At 33.4% G+C, this 26,546-nt stretch overlaps 3 protein-coding genes across 3 annotated transcripts; all 3 read right to left on the bottom strand.

The window, feature by feature from the left end:
* Positions 6,121-13,958, bottom strand: LOC104771357 (histone-lysine N-methyltransferase ATXR7-like). The gene is made up of 20 exons (XM_019242451.1): positions 13,848-13,958; positions 13,356-13,557; positions 12,665-13,271; positions 12,447-12,563; positions 11,889-12,185; positions 11,412-11,762; positions 11,033-11,311; positions 10,151-10,901; positions 9,940-10,074; positions 9,685-9,843; positions 9,399-9,584; positions 9,205-9,324; positions 8,964-9,113; positions 8,030-8,424; positions 7,817-7,939; positions 7,606-7,686; positions 7,453-7,506; positions 7,218-7,369; positions 6,542-7,082; positions 6,121-6,431 (listed from the first exon to the last, which is right to left on the bottom strand). The coding sequence occupies exons 2-19, from the start codon at positions 13,523-13,525 to the stop codon at positions 7,061-7,063; spliced, it is 4,149 nt and encodes a 1,382-aa protein (XP_019097996.1). The 5' UTR covers positions 13,526-13,557; positions 13,848-13,958; the 3' UTR covers positions 6,121-6,431; positions 6,542-7,060.
* Positions 19,544-20,084, bottom strand: LOC104772718 (uncharacterized protein At1g43920, Chloroplastic-like). Its single transcript, XM_010497301.1, has 2 exons — positions 19,911-20,084; positions 19,544-19,831 (listed from the first exon to the last, which is right to left on the bottom strand). The coding sequence occupies exons 1-2, from the start codon at positions 20,082-20,084 to the stop codon at positions 19,544-19,546; spliced, it is 462 nt and encodes a 153-aa protein (XP_010495603.1).
* LOC104772719 lies at positions 25,302-25,953 on the bottom strand. The gene is made up of 3 exons (XM_010497302.1): positions 25,876-25,953; positions 25,588-25,788; positions 25,302-25,505 (listed from the first exon to the last, which is right to left on the bottom strand). The coding sequence occupies exons 1-3, from the start codon at positions 25,951-25,953 to the stop codon at positions 25,302-25,304; spliced, it is 483 nt and encodes a 160-aa protein (XP_010495604.1).

Genomic DNA, 26,546 nt, shown 5'->3' on the forward strand with positions numbered 1-26,546 from the left:
GGGGGGGGGGGGAGTAGCCTCCTTCAATTCCTTTCCCTTTCTGGTGGTAAGGGATTCGAGTAGTCATTTTTTGTTTTACCGGTTGTCACAGTGGTGTGGGTTGTGATGGGGATTCAGTGGTAAAATGGGTTCGCAGGTTTGAAAAGGATTACACAAGGGTTACACAAGATTCTGATGGTATCTAGGTGGGGATTAGAAGACTTACATCGGCTGAAGGGAGGTTGTGAGGTGAGACCGTTGCCGTAAAAGCTTAGCAACCATGTCGGAAAGGTTCATTCCTCACTTCGGACTGTTGGATATTACTTCTTTTGGGGTCAGAGAGTTGGTGAGATCTGGTTAAAAGAGTGAGACATTCCTCTTATATTCTTCTCGGGAGAAGTGCCTGGGAGAGAAAGTCAGCTCTTCCTCAACTTCTTTTGTGAGAATTTAATACTCCCTTTGTATCAAAAAGGATGATTTTTTAAGATTTTCACATAGTTTAAGAAAATAATTAATGTTTAGTCATAAATGTATTTTTATATATTATAACATATTTCTCATAACTATTAACCAATGGTAGTTCATTAAAATTTTTAATTTTTAATTAATGAATCTTAAAATCTACAATTTCAAAGCATTAATAATTAAAAAATACAAAAAATCAATCTTTGTGATACAAGATAAATTTCTAAAACATCATCTATTCTAATACAGAGGGAGTATGAATTACTGATAATCAACAGGAAAGTATGAAATGCATATGTTATTTTTGATTTACAAAAGCATCAAAATAAATATATTTTCGTTTTAGAACAAATTAGTATGCATTTATTTTGAAAATCACAGAATATTTAGCCGTAGTTTCGTAGAACCAGAAATATTAATTCGTAGTAGGTTTATAGTTAAAACAGAATAATAAGAACGACATATAATTATATGATTATTGGTGTAAGGCTAAAATGTATGTAACGAATAAAAGATGTACTTTAAACTTTGTTGAAATCTAATAATATTAAATAAATTAAAATTATTTGAATTGAATCTATATTATGAAAGTTGGTCAACTCTCTCCATCCTTCTATCACATCAGTAATGGAGAGAGTGCCACATGTCCATGACTACAATCAACCAATCATCTTGAATTTTTTATGTTGCTTGATTGATCCTCTTCGTTTTCCCTTGCTTGATTTTCGTAGTAACTGCTGCTTCGACCTTTTTCTTCTTCTCTTGCTTTGATCTTCGTCTTCATTATGGGAACTGCATGTTATGTTTTGCTTACTCTTTTCTTTAATTATTCATATATTTCTTGCTTTGGTACAATGTAGCAGGTTCGGAAAAAAAAATCCTTATATGGCAGAAGTCGTGAATATATAGAGAAATATGTTTAATTAGTTCTTCTAATTATAGTTTGTAAGTGATTATATTCATTCTCATTCGATAATAAACAAGAAAAATCAAAGTTCTCACTTAATATTACATTGTTGTGTTGTTTTCCCTCTCTGCAAATCTTTTTCCTATGACCCTATCTGCTCAACTATACACAGAATTGCAAGTTCATTCTCACTATGGTGAATCCTAAGGATTTTGTCTTTAAGTGATGTTGTTTCTAAATTTTAATTTTATGTATCTAGAGCCAGTATGTGTGTTGTTAAATATAATCTTACTATAGAATAAGAGGAAACTAGTCATCTTATGTTTTATTATTAAGAGGTAGAATAGATTATGAGACTTGGGAATTGGTCAAATTTACTACAGTTTTTTTTTATTGCTATAGTGCCATAGGAAAAGAAGATTCAATCATGTGCGGTGGCTATACTCCAAATTTTCAGTTACATGGAATTGATCACCATGATTTTTGCTTTCGTTTTTGACTACTCAATACACGATTTAATATTGACATTGAAAACGTAATTATTCATATCGCTAAAAGACACCCGCGCAATGCATGGGTACTCTACTAGTACAATTAATAATGAAATTATGCCAATCACATTATCATTTTGTAGGAATTGGCACAATTAATAATGTGATTGACACCTCTAATTACGAGAGACCTTACTGAAGGTCGGTTCAACAATCATGATTTGTAGTTTATTCTATATTTTCCTTTTTATGATTTATTTTATATACTTTTCTAAAACATTATTTGTATACTTTTATTATTTGTAATTGATTGTATAATTTTTTTTAATATAATTTACTCTTATACTTGTTAAATTCTTATTGATAAACTTGTCATATGTCACGTTTATGTTAATGACTAACTTTAAAATTAAACTGTATATAATACATAAAAATTGAATGACAAAAAAAAATGAAAAGAGATTTGATAGAGACAAAAAAAAAATGAAAAGAGACAAAAATGGCTAACTCTCTGTCTCTCTCTATAGAGACAAAAAAAAATGAAAAGAGACAAAAATGACTAACTCTCTCTCTCTCTCTCTCTCTCATGACTATACAATTTTGCACAATAAATACCTACCATAACATATTTATAGATTTATTAAAATGTGTAAATTTACATGATCATTAATTTGTGCTATTAATGTGATCATATAATATTTACACATTTTTTTAAAAAATATTATCTTCTCATTTTTTGAATTTTGTTCATTTTTACGCTGATCAAAAGATTTATTATCTTATAATGTTTATTAATTTATGGAAGAATTTTTACGGTTCAGAACTTCATATATAGAATTTTTACAGCTTAGCTACCAGTTTACAGAAGTAGATACGAACTCAACATCAACTTGAGCAATCAGTGCACTACTGCCTATTCAGACCAAAATATACGGTGGACAACGACTGTTACGATTCTTAATTAATACAAAGTCGATAAAAGAAAGAACAAATTTTAGGGGAAACACTCAATTGGTTACTACTGCCTATTCATACCATTTCCAATGGTTTTCTCTATTTTTTCTTCAATAAGGGCATCTCCAATGGTGCTCTATTTTTGCCAGTATAATAGAGGTGACTTTTACTCCAATGGTCCTATATTCTCATCTCTAAGGGCATCTCCAATGGTTTTCTATTTTTACCTCTATTATAGAGTTTCTCTATTATAGAGGTGGGTTTTACTCCAATGGTTCTCTATTCTCATCTCTAAAATTGAGATTGCTATCTTTTTCTCTATTTATAGAGGAACCCTATTTTTATTTACAAAGGTTCCTCTATAAATAGAAGAAAAAATAGCAATCTCTATTTTATAGAGGACCATTGGAGTAAAACTCACCTCTATTATAGAGTTCCCCTATTATAGAGGAAAAAATAGGTAAAACCATTGAAGATGGTCTAAAATAGAGATTGCTATTTTTTCTTCTATTTATAGAGGAACCCTATTTTTTTTTTACAAAGGTTCATCTATAAATAGAGGAAAAAATAGCAATCTCTATTTTATAGAGGACCATTGGAGTAAAACTCACCTCTATTATAGAGTTCCTCTATTATAGAGAAAGAAATAGAGAAAACCATTGGAGATGGTCTAATAGAGGAACTCTATAATAGATGTGCGTTTTACTCCAATGGTCCTCTATAAAATAGAGATTGCTATTTTTTTCTCTATTTATAGAGGAACCTTTGTAAAAAAAAAAATAGGGTCCTCTATAAATAGAGTAAAAAATAGCAATCTCTATTTTAGAGGTGAGAATAAAGGACCATTGGAGTAAAATCCACCTCTATAACAGAGAAACTCTATAAGGACATCTCCAATCCACCTCTATATTTGCTTTTCAACTCTATTTTAGAGTAAAATCTACTCCAACCCATCTCTATTTCTACCTCTATAATAGAGATCTCTATTTTTTTCTCTATATATATAGGAACTCTATTTTTTCCTCTATAATAGAGTTAAACTTTTTTATTTATAAAATGGTCCTTGAACTTTTAACACTTTTATATTTATGATCAAAATAAATAAAATATATATTTATATAGTTTAATAATTATTTAATGAAGTATATTAATAGGATAATTGATTATAAAGTTAAATTTGACTAATTTTAATATTTTGGTTTAAAATTTTCAAAGGTTTTCGTATAGAAAAATTTTAAAGGTTTTTGTATAGAAAAACATTTTTAAAATTTGAGACTATTATTTGCAAAAGAAAATTTATATAAAATCTTATTAAATATAAATAACTTAAATATTTTAGTATTTATTCATGCCATAACATTATTTTTAATACAACAAAGACTAATTATTTAATATTCTGGTAAATTACTTCCGGATCCACCAATAACATTATTTTTATATGATGCAATGTATTTCTTTTAATAAATGTGATAATTAAATAATATTTATGAATGTTAAAAATTTAAATAATATCATAATTTTATGAAAGTTTTACAAATACTAAAATAAATGGGTTAGTTTGCAACTTTTATAAGTAAAAGATATTAATAGTAAAATAAAAAAGGAATCTCTACGGAATATTCCTTTTTAGAGGAAAAAATAGAGGTATCCATTGGAGCAAAAGTCATCTCTATAATGGAGGAACTCTATAATAGAGGTGAGTTTTACTCCAATGGTCTTCTATTCTCACCTCTAAAATAGAGATTCTCTATTTTAGAGGAACCTTTGTAAAAAAAAAATAGAGTTCCTCTATAAGACCATCTCCAATGGTTTTCCCTATTTTTACTTCTAAAATAGAGGAACTCTATAATAGAGGTGACTTCCAATGGATACTTTTATTTTTTCCTCTAAAAAAGAATATTCCGTAGAGATTCCTTTTTTATTTTACTATTAATACCTTTTACTTATAAAAGTTGCAAACTAACCCATTTATTTTAGTATTTGTGAAACTTTCATAAAATTATGATATTATTTAAATTTTTAACATTCATAAATATTATTTAAATATCACATTTATTAAAAGAAATACATTGCATCATATAAAATAATAAAACATAGTAGATTTTTTTAACCATCAACATTAGTGTATTTTTCCTACAAAAAAACTGCATGCATGCACAAAACAATGTGAAAACAGACATCAAAGTGGTGCTTCAAATGATGATATAGTAAGTATTTATTTGTTTAAATTTTTTACTATAAATGTTTTCATTATTATTGGTTTTGGAGTTTTGTTGTTTTTTTTGGCTATCTTATATATTTTACAAAAGAGAAAATAACTCTTGTTTAAAATATACGAAATTAATATTATGGTATGAATAAAAACTAAAATATTTCAGTTATTTATATTTAATAAATATATTTTGATCATAAATATAAAAGTGTTAAAAGTTCAAGGACCAGTTTATAAATAAAAAAATTCAACACTATTATAGAGGAAAAAATAGAATTCCTCTATATATAGAGGAAAAAATAGAGATTTCTATTATAGAGGTAGAAATAGAGATGGGTTGGAGTAGATTTTACTCTAAAATAGAGTTAAAAAGCAAATATAGAGGTGGGTTGGAGATGCCCTAAATAGAGGAAAAAATAGCAATCTCTATTTTAGAGGTGAAAATAGAAGACCATTGGAATAAAATCTACCTTTATTATAGGGTTCCTCAATTATAGAGGCAAAAATAGGGGACCATTCGAGATGCTCTAAGCAGAAAACCAGACTCAAAAACACGTTCCAAGCAATACGGCAAGATGATCAATTAAGTAATGATGCCAATATTATTACCTAAACATTCAAGACACGCATCACTCAAGGCTACTACTCTAAACTCGTGAAAAGTAATTTTGCAAGATCGAAAGAATACTCATCTCTTATGTTTTTTTTTTTTGGTCAAACAACTCATCTCTTATGTATGAATGCGTATTCATAACATTGTAATAACAAGGCAATTTGCAAGTCAACTTAAAAAATGTCTTACACTACCATACTCTTGTATTTTCTACAACTTTTAAGCAACTTCAGCAAACCCAAAACGTCAGGGGATAGGAAACACATCCCCCAAGATGAAGCACGTCAAACGTAAGCGACATGCATTGCCTCAGATATTATCAAATAATGAGACAATAAAATCTTCTGTTTTCTTTTTTTTATGGACAAAATAAAATCTTCTTTATGTCCTCCAAAATAAATAAACAAGAGTATTCGTGAAGAGACAATATTTTGTCTTGGAGACTTGTAGTGTCTTTTGGTAGCTAAAATGGCTTGTAAACATTAGAGACGTTTTAAACTATTAACAATCTCATGCATTGCAAAACAACTCGTGGCTTTTCACAAGATGTTCCTAATTATTTTAATGTATTAGTTAAGATTTAGATTCTAATGAAGCAATTTTGGGTATCTCAATTTAGTGAAAACTAAAACCACCAAATCTTCTGATCTAAACTTGACGTCTCTCTGTATCATAATGTCCAATAAGTTGGAATTGTAAGTAAGAAACAAAATATGAGAATAAATACAGAATAACGTTACACGTACCATACCAATGGACAATGGGGGTGAGGAAATGTGAGTTTGAGATTGCTAATCATTTTTATAATTCCTGCAAATCAACAGAAAATATTTAAATATGATATAAATACCGAACATGGCATATAAACACAAACCCAAAAGAAAAGAGAAAAACAATTCTAAATGCTAGAAGAAGAAAACCTCTTTGCTTTCACTGAGCCATAACAATGACCATATCTCTCCTATCCTTTATTTCTGTTCAAAACCAACAAAGACCTGATTTGTATAAGTTGTATTTTGTTTTCTAAATGGACAGAAAAAAGGGTGCTTAAATAGTAATAAACATCTTTGTTTCGTGCAAGGGCACAATCACAATTATCACACCTTTCTTTACTAAATTCACAAGGATGTTATTTTGTTTATATTATCATAAATTAGATTTATTTAACTTGGCTTTGAGTATATCTCTTCTTGACACAACAACAAAACGGAAAATAAAATTATATATCAAAAAAGAAAAAGAAAAATGCAGCTTTGTATATCTAATTGTTAGTATGTTGGAAAAAAAATAGTTACAGTTTTGATATGAAAGAGAGGAGACTCATCTGCTGCAGGAGATGTATTTGCAAATGGGAGATTCATCCTTCTCTTTCCGCTAACCCAAATAAATACCCAATAGCCACACACCTGATTGAGTTTCCTTCAAAAACCATGTCCCTCTTAGTTCAGCGATCCGCGGCACCTGGTCACAAATTCGATACATACTTAAAACAAATGTAATAACACTTCCAAACTTCAATATACATGTGGAGAAAAGAGAACAGCATTAAAGAGAGTCAAAAGTCCAGCAAATAAATATGAAACTGATGCAACTTACTTTTGCGCTCCACAGTTACAGGGGATTTTGTCGTCCTCCAGTGGGAACTTGTAGTTGTAACTTATTTCTTCACCGGTGTCTATATGCCGCTTAGCATAAATGAATATCTTTTTCTTACCCTCTACACTAATAATCTTGGTGTAACAGTTCGGCTGCAGAAGCACAATGTGTTCCATAAGACCCCAAATCCATAAAACAAACTAGCAAATGATCCAAATACTATGCATACAATTACCTCACATGAATGGTTTATAAACCTTGCTATGCCACCCCGCTTTGTGGCATCAACCTAGACTCATGGTAAGCAACAAGTGTATCAGAACAGTCGTTCATTAAAAAATGAAACATAAACAAGTCAAGATTTAAATGTATTGCACAGGTGACTAACCACATAGCCATCGTCAAGCCTGAAAAGATAACTGCTTCCGATTCCCATCTTTTCGTATTGACGTTCACGTATCTCAGATATCTGTGACATTGGCACATTGAACCAAAGTCACGACCAAATTTAAACAGTCTGCCCTTCATCAAAGACGCTAAGATACTGTCCAGAACTACTATCACTTATGAAAACACATAATCAATCAAGTAATACTTACAGAAGAACGTATCAACTCTCCAACATATTCGATCACAAAGTCCTCAGCTTCAATTGGTTCAAGTGCAACAAGACCCCAATCATGAATCTTGCTTTGTTGAAACCGTAAACGCTTTTTCCTAGCCTGTCACCAATATGACAAAAAAAAAGGATTAACTCACTACAGGTACGTATATTTTGTTTAAAGAGAAAAACTATTTTTTGTTTTCATCACCTTCAACTGAGAAATTTTCAAGACATCAGCCCCATCTGCAGCAGCTAAAAGATTACGCATTTTTGCCCTATTAGTTCTTGCAGAAAGAACGTTCTGAGTCAATTTACTTTTGGAACCAAAATGTTGTATATGTACGCAAGAACTTCCTCTAACACGGGCTCTCTCTTCAGCACTAGCCTTTAATGACCATGCATGCCAATGCCAACCATTAATAGATGTACGCGCACATCCATCAGACTTCGGAACTGACAGTAACACCGTTTTGCTTTGTTTCGAACTCAATTTTTCCAGTGGTTTTAATGCAATAGGCTTAGGCCTGCCATCATCCAATGACAAATTCTTAATGGGAGAACGTTCTGTTGCATGTTTTGTTAGCATCAATTTCTTCGAACCTCCTACACAAACCAACCGAACACATGTAGTTTGAGGTAAATAATTTATAACAAAAACAATACAACCCCATGGAAGGTAAGAACTGAAAGTCTGTAGGAAATAATTGCCTTTTTGCAGCTTATCTGATGTATTGCAGGGAAGCTTCTCTTCAGCATCCTCAGAATCCTTGGAAGAGAGAGATGACCGCCGGCATGAAGGTACATCGGGGACTTTTTCACCCATCATGTGCTTTCTTTTTAGAATTGAGGATTGCGATGCTNACGCGCACATCCATCAGACTTCGGAACTGACAGTAACACCGTTTTGCTTTGTTTCGAACTCAATTTTTCCAGTGGTTTTAATGCAATAGGCTTAGGCCTGCCATCATCCAATGACAAATTCTTAATGGGAGAACGTTCTGTTGCATGTTTTGTTAGCATCAATTTCTTCGAACCTCCTACACAAACCAACCGAACACATGTAGTTTGAGGTAAATAATTTATAACAAAAACAATACAACCCCATGGAAGGTAAGAACTGAAAGTCTGTAGGAAATAATTGCCTTTTTGCAGCTTATCTGATGTATTGCAGGGAAGCTTCTCTTCAGCATCCTCAGAATCCTTGGAAGAGAGAGATGACCGCCGGCATGAAGGTACATCGGGGACTTTTTCACCCATCATGTGCTTTCTTTTTAGAATTGAGGATTGCGATGCTTCACGAAAAAATACTGAACTATTAATATCTGGGGCCCATGCATTCTGGTAAGTATGAAACGTCAATAAAGTACAACGCTAGACACTTACACTTACGAGCTTTCTGTGATATGCTGTATGCAGATTTTTCCACAAACTTTTTTCCTTCCGCGAGTCTTTCAGGATTACCAGTAGGGATTGATATATCCTCAACGTGCTTCGCAGCATCTTCTGGAGATAAAATTTAGTAAAGAAATTGCGGGAGGCATTCTCAAAACATAGGAATTAAAACAACGGGTTCTTACTTTTCCGTCTTTTGCTGAGGTGGTGAGAGGAAACCTTATCACTGGTTGCAAAACCAAGGCTTTCTGTATCACCTTCCTTCCCAGAAATCTCAGTAAAACCTCTGACTGCTCCATTGCTAGATTTTGCACCTTCGACTCTGATATCTGACATATTCTTTCTCTTTCTCTTTAACTTCGATATATGAGCTGCTTTTCAGAAGGATGATATCAGTAGGCTCGGGTTGCATGGTAAAGAAACTCAAAAACTTGAATGTGTAGGAAACAAACAAATAAAGGAGTCTTTTACCTTTTTGCACTTTCTGAGGAGACTTCTTTGAAAGAGTTTCCTCGTGATTTTTGCCGTCAACAGTTTCCTCAGATTCCTCAGCAGATATTGAAATCTCCCCACAGGATTTTGCAGAATTTTTACCTTCTCTTAACTCTTTTGTTTTATTCCTCGATATCCCTGATAGAATATATACCAAAAAGAACATGAAAAGAAAGGGAGATAAACCCTGATCTCAACAAAAAATCACACCTATAAAGAACAAAGAAATCTCACTTCTAAGTCTCGTTATAAGAAGTTCGTCATCAAATTCATCTGCCATTTCAAGATCTTGGCTTTTATCACAGATCACGTTACTAAAAGCATCCTTACCAGCCTTTTCTTTACTAAACTTTGTAACATCCTTAATACCTGCATAATGACAAAAAGAACAACATCTATAAGGTAAACCCGTAAAAGTTCTGTAATTCAGATGTAAATTACATACAATGATCCCGCCGGTCCGTATTTCTCATCTTAGATTGACTTGGTTTCCGAACTGACAAATCTATTGTGGGTGTATCGACCTTAAGGGCTTCTTTCATGGAATGAGAATCTGACAGTTTCCTAGATCGTTTAACCAAAATTTTGTCAGAAGATCTGACACATGGTTTCCTTGGCTTTTCTCCTGCCTGATTTGATATATTAGCATGTACTAGGTTTTTGTTCCGAGTAACAGTTTTGAGCTTCTTCAGTGCCAATGTTTCTGTACGAGAAAGTTGATGGCTTCCTTTCCGTGAAGCAAGGAATTCGTTAAGATAAAACTTCATGAACATTGATTTCCAATCTCTCGTAACATCATTGTGCAACTTCTGTCTACATAGAGCTGTTGCAACATATTCTTCAATCTCAGGAATGGTTTCCTTGGACCTTACAGGCCGAAACTTACAGAACAGAGATGGCATATTAATGTTGCTTTCACATCCAGGTGGTGGTGGCTCATAAATATCCAGAGTATCAAGTTCATCATTAACAGGACTGCCCGATGTCTCCAATGTTGTAAGAAAGATATTAGCAATACTATCTTCAGATGTGATCTTCTCAAAGGATTCTCCCTCTTGCAATAGTCTCTGAGAATCACTGAAATCATAGGAAGAGTGCAACCTAGCAGGAACCACATTCAAACCATTCTTTTTACCACCAGACCCTTCCAGATTATTCTGGGAACGGAAGGAACCTTGACGAGATGACATGTTTTCCTGCAGCAGTTTGCAATAATTTCAATTCAGCACCCACTTGCTAGCATGTCAGAAACAAGATAGAACGAGAAAGGAAAAATTTTCCCTTATAAAACTTCAAAAATCTCCACACAGAGATTTTGTCTACTTACCTCATTCATTTTGCCATCATCGTGTACAGTACTAGCAGCATTATTTACTTCATTTTCAATGAGAACGCCAGTATAATCAGTCAGGTGAGTTTTAAGAGACAGAAAGAGTTCACTTTCAACATGTTCTGAGATGCTTGCTATGATGCTTTCCATTCCATCACTATCTAATAAGGTTACTTTTCTAGTTGACAGTCCACGAACACTGGCAGCAGTGTTAGCTAAGTCAAGTTCATTTAAGCAAGCAGTTTTGCAAGAAGAGGAATCCATCCTACGCGTACACTGCAAAACATTAAAAATGACATTCATTTCATTAGAGAGTAATTAAAGAAAATGACACTTATTTAATAGAAGTCGTACAGAAAAATTGAAGCAAGCTCACACTCTCAATTGCTTCAGGTTTGTCTGAATAATTTTTCTGGGTACCCTTTAAATAATTAACAGTTGTAAGGACAGGAGACCGAAACCAAAGTTTGTTCTTTCTCCAAGACGATGAATGAATTGCCACAGTATCATAAAAGACAGCATTCCACATGATTTGCATGCAATGTTTGTGAAGCATCGTACATACAGCGGAGCAAGATGTCTGGTAGTTCTCAATGCTACCAACAGATTTCGTATATTTGCGTGAGTCTGCCAATATACTATTATGACCCCACTCATTCAATATGTTCTTACAGCCTGTTGTTTCAGTGGTCGAGACAACACTTTTATCCGCATTAATAACTTGAGACTACACAAACAAAACTTTACCATATTAGTGTATGATCTAACGATAGCCCCTGAAGTTTTATATTTGTACATATGTGCATGAAAAGTGTGCATGTGTACATAAATGCGCATATATAAAAAGAGTTACCAATATGGATTCAACATGGGCAGCAGAACTGGGTGGATAAGATGTGAGATGCTCATCATTCTTCTTGGCCATAAGAAAGTCTGAAATTACACTGCTGATGATTTCATCGAGCAGAGCTCTTCTAGCTGTATTCAGTATTCTAGTCTGAAGCTGAACAGAGAGTTCTTCAGAAACTTCGGATATGATGCTCACACCAGACACTGACTCATCACAATTGATACCATTACATTTCATCCTCCATACACTAATTAATGATGCTAATGTGATTGGTCTAAACTTATTTTCACCATCACGTATCTGCGAAACAAAATTGACGCATTCATGAGAAGGGGAGGAGAAAACATATGTTAATCAAGTATTTAAAAATAGTAAAGAGCTTCACAACTGAAGGGGTAGGAAACAAGAAGGAAAATAACACAAGTTTCCCCCCCATAAGAAGATGCATGAGAAAAACAAAGCTAGACACAAGGCTACAAAGAGGCATCAGGACAAAAATCATTGTAACTGCACGAAATTTAGTAATCAAAATCTTTTAAAGTCTATTGTTATACAGCTTACCAGGGCTGCATCTGAAACATATCCATGCTGCTGCCAATTATAGAGCTCCAATACAGAATGTGGTTCATGATTTCTACCCTGATCATCCACCAGAAACCAGCAAGCATGTTCGTTTCCCTGACAGAAAACCAAACAATCAAAGAAAATTCTTATGTGAACTCGAGCCATCATATCTGATTAAGTTGTGAACTGAGTTTTCACCGTTGAAAGGAAGTTACCAATGAGAGGAATGAAGCTAACATATTTGATTCCTCCTGGGTTAATGTTAGCTGATCTGAGACAGAACCAGGAGAACTGCTCTGTGGAGGCAACGTCTGATGGGAAATCAAATGAGCAGCAGAAGTTGCATGCTCTGTTTGAGCCTTATCTTGATGATTTGTGGCATCACTACTAGAAAGGGGAATTGAATTAACAGGTGGGGATACACTTATCATTCCATTTTGTAGATATGCAAAGCCAGTGGCGACATGATCTGGAAACTGCTTGAAGTACTTAAGTGGTACAGAAATTGCAGTATAACCATTGATAATTGGATATACAAGAAGATCCTCAGGTAAGAAACCAGTGGATAGCCCATCATATAGCTGATGTTGCGTATAAGGGCCACACATCTGGCCTTGCTGATTACCATACATCCAACCGCTCGCATACATGGTATATCCTGGAAGACTCTTGTCTAGAGTTGAAGCTGTGCCACTACCAGAAGCCTCTTGACCCTCACGGTAGTCTCCATTGGACCTACAGCTCGTCTCCAAGGCTGAGTCCAGACCACACAGTTCATCAAAATCGCAACAAGTGGAAGATACAGTAGCCAAATCACCACAGCTGAAAAGCAAAAGTACACTTTATTTTGAGATTGACCATCCAAGTAAGCAAATTCACAACTACGAAAAAAGCAATAACTGGCACCTGTCACAAGAGTAATCTTGAGCTAATTCCCTTGCAGAGATTGAAACATCGACACTGTAGACTCCCACACACATTGAACCAAAAAGATTTGGTTCAGAAGCAGAGACTTTCTTCCTTCTACGAGAATAAGAACTACCATGGCTAGGAAAAGAGGACTCAACCGCAACCATGGCCCCAAAAAATAAAAATCAAGATATCTTCTCTACACGAAAAACAAAATATAATCAGAAGATCAATAAAAATTCAAGCTTGATCCAATGTCATCAAAATTGGAATCGTACCCAAATTAGTACAGAGAGAAACGCTATGAAAGACTACAAAATTTATAAAGCAAATTCTGAAATCTAAAAACCAGACTACAGGCAGAAACAAAACGATCGCAAAGGTTCTCAAAGAACACAACTTGAATAATACCCAGAAGCTGCAACACTGAATCAAACGAAGAATCATCAAACCCGAGAAACAGTACGGTAGGAAAAAAGAGCCACCTACCTTAACAAGGTTGTATAAAAGTGAAGCAAAATCAAGCAAGGCAGCGATGATGAGACTGTCACCAAATTGAAGTGAATTTGATGAGAAGAGGAAAAAAAAAAAAAGAAGAAGACAGAGAATTTATCTCTTATCAACAAATTAAAAAAAAAATAATACTCCGTGTATCATAATACTTGATGTTCTAGAATTTTTACATGAATTAAGAAAAACATTTAATGTTTAGCAATAAATGTATTCTTCATTTATAATAACATCTTTTTATAATTATTAACTAATAATATTTCATCAAATTTTTAAATTCTCATTTAATGATTTTTGAAATTTGTAATTTCTTAGTTTTAATTGATAAAAGTATACAAAAAATCATCCTTTGTGATACAAGAAAAAATTCTAGAACATCAAGTATTATGATACAGAGGGAGTAATAATTAGGGTTCGTTGAAACAAGCTGCGATGATCTCGATAGTTTTTAATTTTTATATTTCATTACTATTTTATTTATTGGAAAAAATATCATAAAAAGCCTCAACTTATCATTTTCGTTGAATCAAAGCCTCAACTTTGTATATGGTAAATTAAACATCGAATTTTTTGTTGATTTAAATTTTAAATCTCAAACTTTTGTTGACTCGGCCAATTTGAGCACGACGTTAAGTTACTAAACGGACAGAACAAACGTGGTTAAGTTTCTGTCAATTCCACCGTTAGCTGTAAAACAAATCGTTTAATCAAAACAAAAACCCCCAAATCATAAATCAATTCTCTATTCCTAAGAACCCTAAAATTAAAAAACCCCCAAATTTCTCTCTATTTCTTCGTGATTCGTCTCTATTTCTTCTTCGATTCTTTGATTTCATCTCTTCTTCTAAATGTTAAGTAATGGGGAAGAAAAAGAAGCTCCCAACGCGTCGACCTAAACGAAAGAGGGTTGATGTCGAATCGACATCTGACAAAGTCGAATCCACTGCTCCCGACTTGGTTGATCCCGAATCGACTGCTCCCGACTTGGCTGATCCCGAATCGACTGCTCCCGGCTTGGCTGCTCCCGAATCGACTCATGGTGTAGGAAATGCTCTTGTAGTCTTCGCCGGTAATGCCGCTAGTGATAAAAATCGTGAGAACGTTAGTGAAGATGACTGTGATGTTGTAGGCGACGAAGATTGTGATGGTATTGGGTATGAAGCTACAGGCGAGGTAGATAGAAACTGTCTTGGTTTAGAAGAAGTTTTTTGTGAAGACATGGGAAAGCAGTTTGGAGAGGATGCGAGAGATGAGGAAGACTTGACCGATGCAGATAGTGGAGATGATATTTGGGAAGAGGAGAAGATTCCAGATCGTCTATCAGATAGTGAAGATGAAGATAATGTTGAAGGCGATAATCATGTCGAACCTGAAGATCCTAAAGAGCTGCTACATTTGGGGAAAACGTTTAGCTCTCCAAATGATTTCAAGCTTGCTGTTTTGAGGTACTCTCTTAAAACTAGATATGACATTAAGTTGTATAGATCGCAAGCTATGAAGATTGGGGCAAAATGTACTTATGTTGATGAGAAAGGTAAGTGTCTATGGAGATGTTATTGTGCTTACGATAAGAAGAAACACAAGATGCAGATTAATCGGTAGGAGGGTCCGCATAGATGTGTGAGGTCAGGTTATAGTCACATGTTGAAGCGAGGAACAATAGCTTGGCTATTTTCAGAGAGATTAAGAAAGAACCCAAAGATTACCAAACACGAGATGAAGGCAGAGATAAAGAGAGAATACAATCTGGAGGTTAGTGAAGAACAGTGCTCAAAGGCAAAATCAAGACTTAGGCGAGAAGCGAGTGCTGGTCATGAAGAACACTTTTCACGGGTTTGGGACTATCAAGCTGAAATTCTCCGATCAAATGAAGGAACAATCTTTGAGATTGAGACTATTCCAGGGCCAACAATAGGAAGCTTGCAACGGTTTTATCGTTTATTTGTGTGTTTTAAATCACAAAAAGATGCATGGAAGCAAACATGTAGACCCATATTAGGAATAAATGGTGCTTTCTTGAAATGGGATATAAAGGGACATCTATTAGCTGCAATTGGAAGAGATGGTGACAATAGGATAGTACCAGTTGCTTGGGCAATGGTTGAGATTGAGAATGATGACAATTGGGACTGGTTTATGAGGTTGCTCTCTTCTAGTTTGGATCTTGAGGATGGAAGCAAAATTGCTATAATATCTGACAAGCAATCGGTAAGTATATTTCTGTTATATATGTTTATGCTATAATATCTAAGCTTATATATTGTGTTCATATATCGGTTGCTCTCTTATTTCTTTTGCAGGGTCTTGTGAAAGCTATCCATAACATTCTCCCCAAGCAGAACATCGTCAGTGTGCGAAGCATATTATGGAGAATTGGAAGAGGGATAGTCATGATATGGAACTACAGCGTCTGTTTTGGAAGATTGCTCGCAGCTACACCATTGGAAAATATAATGCGAATATGGCAGCATTGCAGAGATATAATCCAGGTGCTTTTGCTTCCCTATTAAAGACTAAGCCAGAGACATGGTCTAGAGCTTTTTTTAGAGTAGGTACATGTTGCAATGATAACTTGAACAACCTGAGTGAATCATTTAATAGAACCATACGCCAAGCTAGGAGGAAGCCTTTACTAGAAATGCTTGAGGATATTAGGAGACAGTGTATGGTGAGAAATCAGAAGAGGCATATTATAGGTGGCAGATTAAAGACAAGATTCACGAAGAGGGCACATTCGGAGATAGAAAAAATGATAGAAGGATCACAGTTTTGCATAAGAAGCATGGCTAGGAATGATAGACACGAAGTAGAGTTACATGATGATACTTACTGTGTAGATATGAATGATCAAACATGTGGATGCATTAAGTGGCAGATGACTGGAATCCCATGCGTCCATGCTGCTTCTGTTATCATAGCAAAAAAACAGAAGGTTGAAGATTATGTCAGCGACTGGTACACAACAAAAATGTGGCAGAAAACTTATGAAGATGGTATTAAACCTGTTCAAGGTCAGACGGAGTGGCCTAGGATGAATAGATTAGGAGTTTTGTCACCACCATGGAGAAAAGGCAATCGTGGTAGACCTCCTAACTATGCTAGGAGGAAGGGAAGATTTGAAACTGCCTCTTCAAGCACCACCAGATTATCACGACAAGGTAGAGTCATGACATGTACAAACTGCAAACAAGAAGGTCACAATAGGATATCTTGTACAAACCCGAGTGTTGCAGATCAACCTAAAAGGCCAAGAGGTCGACCAAGGAAAAACCAGGTTTGTTATATTTACTTTACAAAATTCTCGTTTTATTATTGTTAACACAACAAGTAATGTCATAATCATTACCATCTCTTATCTCTTATCTCTTGAACTGGGAACCAAGGAATGCCTTGTTTGGACAAGAAAAAGCACAGTCAGAAGGAGAATCACAACCACAAGCAACATAATGGGAACCTCAACAAGGATCACAACCCTCTCAAGGATCACATATGCCAGCACCACAACCGCAAACAACACAGTGGGAACCTCAACAAGGAACACAACCCTCTCGAGGACGACAAAGGCGAGCACGTAGGACACCAACACCAATGCCGCCAGCAACACAATGGGAACAACAAGCACCACAGAGGCAACAAGCATCAGGAGGCTGGACACCATGGTTCAATGCTCAAGTTAGGATGTATGATTTTGATGCTTGCAAAGGAAGATGGCATGGAATGTTTTGGTGTGTTTTAGGACCAGAAACTTACTTCTTTTGCGGTTTTTAGACAATGAGTTATGTCTCTTTTGTTATCAAACCATGAATGATGTCTCTTTTGTTGTTTACTAACTTTTTTATTTTGAATGAACCATAACTATCTATCTTAACATTTTTGAAGTACAATTTTGTGCCACTTTTTTTTTTCTCAGGTCGGGTTTTTTCTTTATAAATCTAAACCGATTTCACAAATCAGATACTTTCTAAAATATATTTGATTTTTTTTCTTTGCAAATCTCATCCTCATTATCACACGAATATTCTATCAGACTGGCTAACTTATTTACATCCCTATATTATAGCAACAAATTAAAGACACAATCATATTAGGTAAGATCTAACTAAGATATAAAACTCGAAAATGTAATATGTCCAAATTTACTACTACTTTTTATGGGATAAGTCGTCATAACAAATTAGTTGATAATAAATGCTAACATTCTCACAATAAAATCGAATGACTAATTTACATACAGTGGAGAAAATTAACATAAACTGAGTCAAATATAATGGCATATTCCTTATTTTCACGTCTTATTCTTTGCTATTAATTCGTAATTGTATGATTAGCAAAGATATTTTCCTTGCTCACCAATTCTTTTTTGCGATTTGATATCACAACTACTATTATTATCACCAGTAAACTCTATAAATACCATGGTTATATTTCAACAAAAATGCACAATCTCAAACGAGCATTTAGCTTAGAAACACAAAATCAGAAACTAACCCCTTAATTTTCCAATGGCTGCTTTATATTTGTTTATTGGTTGTTAATTTGTATTTTACATAAGTCCACGTCTTAATTGTTTTTATAGGCATTGTTTCTGATTTTTAGCAACTATACTATTTTTTCTTTTCTTTCTAGATGGCCAAATTGTTAGCATTGGAGAGTGGACTTGCTTAAAGGGAACAACAATTCAACTAATACATCGATATATATATATATATATATATATATATATATATATATATATATATATATATATATTTTATTGTCAAACACATTTCATTAAAACTAGAGTCTCAAGAGAGGAATGTTCATACTCCCTCCGTTTCATATTAAGTGTCATTTTAGACTGTAAATTTTGTTTCAAAATAAGTGTCATTTTGTATTTCCAATGTAGATGTTTTGTAAATTTTCCAATTTTATCCCTACTGATTTAATGTATTGACCAATAGAAAAAATTGTATAATGTATTAATAAGGGGTAAGATAGAAAATTTAATGATTTTCTTAATATGTGTGAAAAATCCTAGAATGACACTTAATATGAAACGGAGGGAGTATAACTTAAAAGCACAAAGATACATAAAAGGTAAAGATAGACTACATGAGTCTTCTAACAAGATGCACAACTTTTAAAGGCTTGCAAAGTGTTGAAGATCTTTTGACCAACATGGGAGACAATTTTTTTTTAAAAAAATATTTATATGTATATGTTAGATTCAATAAAAACAAATTTTAGTATTTATTATAGTTCAGAATATCTAAATATTTATAAAAAAAACATAAAACTATGTACGTATCAACACAAATTAAATTCTGAAATTTTAAATAGTGAATGAAGACACACATAGTAAATTCAAAAAAATAAATTAAAATGCATATACAAATATATCTATATGTATAGCACCTTAAATTATAAAGTCAGCACTATAAAAAATAAATTATATATATATGTAGTTAGTTTTATCAAACTGAGATATTGCAAATATATTTAGTATGTCTTAGCAAACAAAACAAAAAAAAAATCAAACAAACTAAATTAGATAATGTTAAAAAAAAATGGTCAGGTGGTGTACCACGGGGTAAATCCTAGTGTCTTTTATTATGAATGAACCATCTCTAACTCTTTCAAAGGAAACAAACTGATTTCATTACCAAACATACAAACCAACATACAAGTAAACAACACTAATAACCAAGAACAAACTTGGGTTGTTTTACATTACCAACCATAAGGTAAACAATGAAAATTGTTATTACACAAAGCCACAGAAAACACATTTTCCACAACAGTTTAAGCTTGCATATGTCTCTTTTCCTTTGCATTGCATCTTCCTTCAACTCTTGCATAGCAACATTGAGCTCATTTATCTCAGCTTTGGCTTTAACAATCTCGTTTGCCATGATTCCTAGTTTTGGTAATGCATCTTCAACTTCCTCATAGATAGCATCCTCCACCCACTTAAATAAGTGACCCTAATGCATAAACAAACAACATTACCATTACCATAACACACATAAACAACATAAAAAAAAAACACGAGCTTGAGCTTACATCTCTCTTGCTTGTCCATGAGCTTGCATCTCGTTTGCTGATGCAACGGAAGAACGGTCGGCCAGGATTATCTTGAGTTTTTGAAGTAAATTTCACTACCCTTTCACCACATACACACTTCAAGGGCAATCCACGATAACTGATTATCACCGATGTCTCCGAGCTAGAACTCATAGTAATTGGAAGAATAAATCAAAATTTGATGAAAGTGAGAAGAAATAGTGACAAATCGAGAAGAAATAGAGAGAAATTTGGGGGTATTCAAATTTTAGGGTTCTTAAAAATAGAGAATTGATTCACGATTTGGGGGTTTTTGTTTTGATTAAAACGATTCGTTTTACAGCTAACATGGAATTGACAGAAACTTAACCGCGTTTGTTATGTCCGTTTAGTGACTTAACGTCGTGCTCAAATTGGCCGAGTCAACAAAAGTTTGAGATTTAAATTGTTAGTCAACAAAAAGTTCGATGTTTAATTCACCATATACAAAGTTGAGGCTTTGATTCAACGAAAATGATAAATTAAGGCTTTTTATGACATTTTTCCCTTTATTTATTTATATGAGAAAAAAACTTATTTGACAATTGATGATTATTCTTTTTTTTCTCAAATTTTACTATAGATAATTATTATTTTTATTAATTACTAACTAGTATTTTATTTTACTAACTAGGATGTCGGCCCGTTCACGGAAAATTGAAAACTTAAAATGACTAACATTGTTAATTTCACATTTCGAGTGAAAATTTTATGATTTTTTTAACTGTATATTATAAAAGTCATAAATAATGACTAAGATGAATTAACCAAATTAGTTAAATAAAATATTTTTTGTATATATAAAAACAGAAAATCGATTCAGTGACAATAAGAGAATAATGTTAAAGATATATAAATCTAGGTTTACTGAATCATACTCAAGATATTCACATAAAAGAAAACTTAACTCATTGTTCTATCAAAATTTATAAAAATAATAAGAGAATCAGGGAGAAAGAGCTCATAGTTGCAACTGCAACCAACCAAATTGACTAAAAAGATAAATCTATGAAAAATTAGAAATCATAATTAACTACCTAAATTAATACTTGAAAGAGATGATCAATACGGTTAGATGGAAAACGACACCAAACAAAAGTTAGATGAATGAATCAATAAATAAAACAATCCAAATTTTTTAACAAAGATGAGTGAATCAATGTTGATTAATAAATTGAAAGAAAATAATACTCAGAATTTTTAAATTTGGAGGTGTTAAAGAGTACTCAAAGAACAAAAACTCTTTTCAAGATCCATAAATATATATATATATATATAAACAAAGAGGTGTGAAACAAAAATGTGCGAAAACTAACAAATGTGAACATTGAAAGCTGTGAGTACGATGAAGAAACACAATCGTTGGATCAAACTATTGCAACTTTTAAGATCATTAACAAATCTAAACAGTTAGATGAGCTAATAAAAATAATTCCATCCGTTATATTTAAATTGACCCCTAGAAGTGAATTTGCTATAGTATATAAACATATAAATCTATGATTTTATTTATTAACTTTTAAGTTTAAAAAATACTCAGAAAACAATAAATTTGAAACTTGTTTTTGTATTTCATAAAATTTTATATATAATAAACAAAGAGGTGTAAAATATAAAGGTGTAAAACATAGAGGTGTGATAAAAAAAAGGTGCAAAATTAATATGTGCGCTTTTTGAAAGATGGGGGTACGATGAAGAGATGCAAAATATGAAAATAAAGACGTGTGAAACAAAAAGGTGCGAAAACTAACAAGTGCAAACATTGAAATCAAGGAGGACGACGAAGAAACACAATTGTTGGATCAAAACACTGAAACTTTATATAAACAAAGATGTGTAAAACAAAAAAGTGTGAAAACTAACGGGTTCCTACATTGAAAGTTGGGGGTGCGATGAAGAAACACAATTGTTGGATCGAGTCTTTGCAATTTTTGAGATCATTAACAAAGGGTGAGAACATTAATAATACTTAAATAACAAAAACTCTTTTCAAAATCCATAAAAATCTGTATATATATAAAAACAACAAGGTGTGAAAACAAAGAGGTGTGAAACACAAAAGGACAAAAACTAACTAGTGCAACCATTGAAAGCTAGGGGTATAACGAAGAAACACAATTGTTGGATCAAAACATTGAAACTTTATATAAACAAAGAGGTGTAAAACAAAAGGGTGTGAAAGCTAATGGGTGCCAACATAGAAAGCTGGGGGTGCAACGAAGAAACACAATAGTTGGACATAAACTTTGCAACTTTTGAGATCATTAACAAAAGGTGAGATCATTAATAATACTCAAAGAACAAAAACTCTTTTCAAAATCCATAAAATATCAGTATCTATATAAAAACAAAGAGTGTGAAAGCAAAGAGGTGTGAAACAAAAAGGTGCAAAAACTAACAAGTGCAACCATTGAAAGCTAGGGGTACGACGAAGAAATACAATGGTTGGATCAAAACATTGCAGTTTTTATATAAACAAAGAGGTGTAAAACAAAAGGGTGTGAAAACTAACGGGTGCCAACATGGAAAGATGGGGGTGCAACGAAGAAACACAATTGTTGGACCGAAACTTTACAACTTTTGAGATCATTAACAAAGAGTGAGATAATTAATAATACTCAAATAACAAACACTATTTTCGAAGTCCATAAAAATCTGTATACATATAAAAACAAAGAGGTGTGAAACAAAAAGGTGTGAAACAAAAAGGTGCGAAAACTAACAAGTGCAACCATTGAAAGATAGGGGTACGATGACGAAACACAACTGTTGGATCAAAACATTGAAACTTTATATAAACAAAGAGGTGTAAAACAAAAGAGTGTGAAAACTAATGGGTGTCAACATAGAAAGGTGGGGGTGCAACGAAGAAACACAATAGTTGGACATTAACTTTGCAACTTTTGAGATCATTAAAAATACTCAAAGAACAAAAATTCTTTTCAAAATCCATAAAAAATCAGTATCTATATAAAACAAAGAGTGTGAAAGCAAATAGGCGTGGAACAAAAATGTGCGAAAACTAACAAGTGCAACCATTGAAAGATAGGGTACGACGACGAAACACAATTGTTGGATCAAAACATTGCAACTTTATACAAACAAAGAGGTGTAAAACAAAAGGGTGTGAAACTAACGGGTGCCAACATGGAAAGTTGAGGGTGCAACGAAGAAACACAATTGTTGGACCGAAACATTGCAACTTTTGAGATCATTAACAAAGGGTGATATCTTGTTATATAAAACTTGATGTCAAAGTTACTCATTAACAAGATCGTGACACATGTCAATTGTATCATTCAAATGTTGACACATGTCAATTAAAAATTTATTAAAATTTTGAAAAATAAAAATGTAAAAATTCAAATCCTACCATAAAAAAGTTTTCTATGAAAGTAAATAAAGAAAAAAAGCTAATTTTATTTAAAATCTTTAAAAGAAAAAAACTATTAATAGTTTAAAAATAATTAAAAGACAATCATAAGAAAATTATAAAATTTAAACAGCTTTATATTTTAAAAAGATCATTACAAGGAAATTATATATATATATATATATATATATCATAAAATTCGAAATTATAATATAATTTATTTATTTTAATTTTAAGTTGCTAATTTTACAAAAAAAAATGAGTACTTTTTATATAAGATAAAAAATGATTGTGAAAATGTAAATGCTTCAATTGGTGACCAAAATTTAAGGTTGGAGAAGGACGACCAATCTTCAGGGACTGCACAATAGTGAGTAACTTAGCACAATTAGTCTCGAAATGTTGACAAGCGATCCCTGCAGCACGTATCTGCTCCATGACCGACAACAACGCTTCTAACTCCGAATGTAGGAGGAGGGGCTCGGTCTTAGACACTTGGCCCCCAACGACAAGGTTCGCTCCTCACCAATGCAACTATCATGACATTAAAAAAATCTATTGTCACTATATTTACATTTAATAAATCTTTATCAAACATTGGATTTTTTGAAGCAAAAAAAAAAACTATCGTATTGTAAACAAATCTACCATAACATATGGTATTCACATATAACAGTTTTGCAATTCCTTAAAAACGTAAACAAATATGTTATCAAACGACATATTTTTAGTTAAATAAAAAAAGACAATACTTGGGTTCACCCTTTTATTCACCTCTTCTTTCATAAACCAATCAAAAGATTTCAAGAAATACTAAATATATAAACAAATTATTTACTTCAAACAAAAATCATAACAAAACAAAACAAATTAGAAAAAAAAAACAGAATCATTAAGCAAAATAAAGAGGTTAGTATAGAAAACCTTAGTATAGAAAACCTTATGGGACAAAACTATACCAAGGAAAAAAGAGTATGGAGTCCATAGCCAGAGGAATTAACTCATGGTTTAGTAAGATCCGTGAGACCAAGTTTTGGAGTGAATGTACTCACAAGCTTTAGGACTGGCCGCTTTGGTGAAGACGTCGACAGAATCATTAAACAAAATAAAGACGTTAGTCACTACAAGAGAACAAGTGATTTACGACTGCACTAATAGTCACTAAATAGTCGCTACTTCATACATAACGACTAAGTTACGACTAATAACTGTTGTCGTAAATCGATAGTCGGTAAGGAAATTCAGTCGTAACATAGTCGGTAAATAGCGACAATATTACGACTATGACATATAGTCGTAAACGTAGTCGTAATTTAGTCATTAATATTTACGACTATTTAATGACAATATTACGATTAATAAAATATTGACAGAAGTAGTTTACGACTAGTTTGAGAATAGTTGTGATTTCGTCGTTAAATTATGCAACTCTGTGGCTACTATCGGTCGATTATTTGACGGCTATGTTACAATGACTTTAAGCCAGATTTAATCACTGGTTTGACGACTATAGTGATTAAAACCATAATTGTTTTGTTTTGTTTTATAATTCGAATTTCTAATCAAACAGAAACCTAAAATTCACATTTTTAATAACCAAAAGTTCACCACGATAGTAATATGTTCACCACATTAGCAATTACAAAAAAGAGAACCAAAATGATCAATCAAAAACTATGATTGACACATCATCCCAAAATGACAAGTTCATAATAACCAAAAGAGAACCAAAATGATCAATCAAAAACGATGATTGACACATCATCCCAAAGTGACAAGTTCATGAGAGTTAAGGAATAGAGATAAGTAGCCTAACAAGTAACCTAAGAAGGAGATGTCTTTGTGTTAGAGAGGCGGTGGATGCATCACTTGATTCAGACACAAGGAATTCCACAAAGGCCGGATCAGTTTTGCGTAAGTACTTTTCCAAGTGCTCTATCTTCTTCTGTTGCTCAGCCACAAGTTTGGAATGTTCTGCTTCACGAGCAGCAATTGTCAGCATCACGTTTTGCATTATAGGCAACTTGTTCTTCAATTATACGATGAGCTTCTTTTATTTGCTCTTGCGATGCTACAAACGACGACTGTCCTTGTTGATAGCTCTTGCCATTGAGAAGATCCTGAAGATGATCCTTGAGGCTTCCAAGTCCAAGAAGATTACCTCGGGAATCCTTCTCAGTGGACTTAGAAAAGAAAAACTAAAACTTTTAGTTCTGAAAATGAAAGTTTTGAAGACTCTTTAAATATAGATTGTGATAATGGTACTTTACCTGAAGAAAGATGGTCGTATAATCTTCTGCTGTGAGCTCCTAAGCTTGAGTCGATCTCAGATATCTTAGCTTGTAAGTTTTTCTCATAAGTTGAGAAGATCTTCTCGGCTTTTCGATCGACATACGTACCATCTGGCCTTGTATGTGTCTCTTTGAAAACCTCACCAAGACTCACCGGTCTCCCAAGTTTCTCTTCCTAGAATGTTACAAAAACAAAAAAAGGTTAAGACATAAGTTAAAATTACAAAAAAAAAATGTTAAGACATAAGTTAAAGTTGCTCACCAAGCCTTGTTTGACTTGTTGATACGATGTTGGCCCAGATAAGGGCGAGTGTGGACCGAGACCATTATGGTCTGACATACGAGCATTGGAATAGATTCAACTCCTTTCCTGTGCTTCTTCAGTATCCCACTGCGCAACCATTGTTTTCCAGAGTTCACTCGCGATACATTTAGGTTGCACTCGACTAGTCCTAGCGTGGCTTACCATGTTTTTCATCCGGCGTTGAGATATCTCATAGAAAAAATATTGCACTGTCCCTGTTATCAATGGATCCTAAGTGTGTGTTTTCTAGGAAAAAGAAAATAGAATTAAGTTAGTGATAAACAACAATTAAAACCTATCTATGAATGATATATGAAAGAAAAATATTGTGACAACCCATCCCGTGGACCCCACTAGCCCCCCGCTAGCTTGTCCCAATAGGCCCTAAGCTGGCCATGCAGGGCATCGATCCTAACCCCTCACCGTGGACATCCAAATCCATTAGTAGGTTATTGGTGCGTCAGGCGTTCCTCGAACCCTGGTCCCCATCCTTTAACAACCTTCCCAAAGGACAAGCTGTCACAAATTTACTAACGCTTGGCGCACTAATAACCTACTAGTGGATTTGGATGTGAGTTCCTTTCCACAGTGAGGGGTTAGGATCGATGCCTGCAGGGCCAACTTAAGGC

The sequence above is a fragment of the Camelina sativa genome, chromosome 20 (assembly GCF_000633955.1).
Source record: "Camelina sativa cultivar DH55 chromosome 20, Cs, whole genome shotgun sequence".
Taxonomy (NCBI): Eukaryota; Viridiplantae; Streptophyta; class Magnoliopsida; order Brassicales; family Brassicaceae; genus Camelina; species Camelina sativa.

What these genes read in the sequence shown, in the direction of transcription:
- LOC104772718 (XM_010497301.1), bottom strand. Translation starts at nt 20,084, where the DNA reads ATGAGTTCTAGCTCGGAGACATCGGTGATAATCAGTTATCGTGGATTG. An exon ending in CATGGACAAGCAAGAGAGAT is followed by an intron (nt 19,832 to 19,910) that starts GTAAGCTCAAGC and finishes TTTATGCATTAG; the next exon opens with GGTCACTTATTTAAGTGGGT.
- LOC104772719 (XM_010497302.1), bottom strand. Translation starts at nt 25,953, where the DNA reads ATGTCAGACCATAATGGTCTCGGTCCACACTCGCCCTTATCTGGGCCA. An exon ending in AACAAGTCAAACAAGGCTTG is followed by an intron (nt 25,789 to 25,875) that starts GTGAGCAACTTT and finishes GTAACATTCTAG; the next exon opens with GAAGAGAAACTTGGGAGACC. An exon ending in ACCATCTTTCTTCAGGTAAA is followed by an intron (nt 25,506 to 25,587) that starts GTACCATTATCA and finishes TTCTTTTCTAAG; the next exon opens with TCCACTGAGAAGGATTCCCG.
- LOC104771357 (XM_019242451.1), bottom strand. Translation starts at nt 13,525, where the DNA reads ATGGTTGCGGTTGAGTCCTCTTTTCCTAGCCATGGTAGTTCTTATTCT. An exon ending in TCTTATAACGAGACTTAGAA is followed by an intron (nt 9,844 to 9,939) that starts GTGAGATTTCTT and finishes ATATTCTATCAG; the next exon opens with GGATATCGAGGAATAAAACA. An exon ending in TGTAACTGTGGAGCGCAAAA is followed by an intron (nt 7,083 to 7,217) that starts GTAAGTTGCATC and finishes ATTTGTGACCAG; the next exon opens with GTGCCGCGGATCGCTGAACT.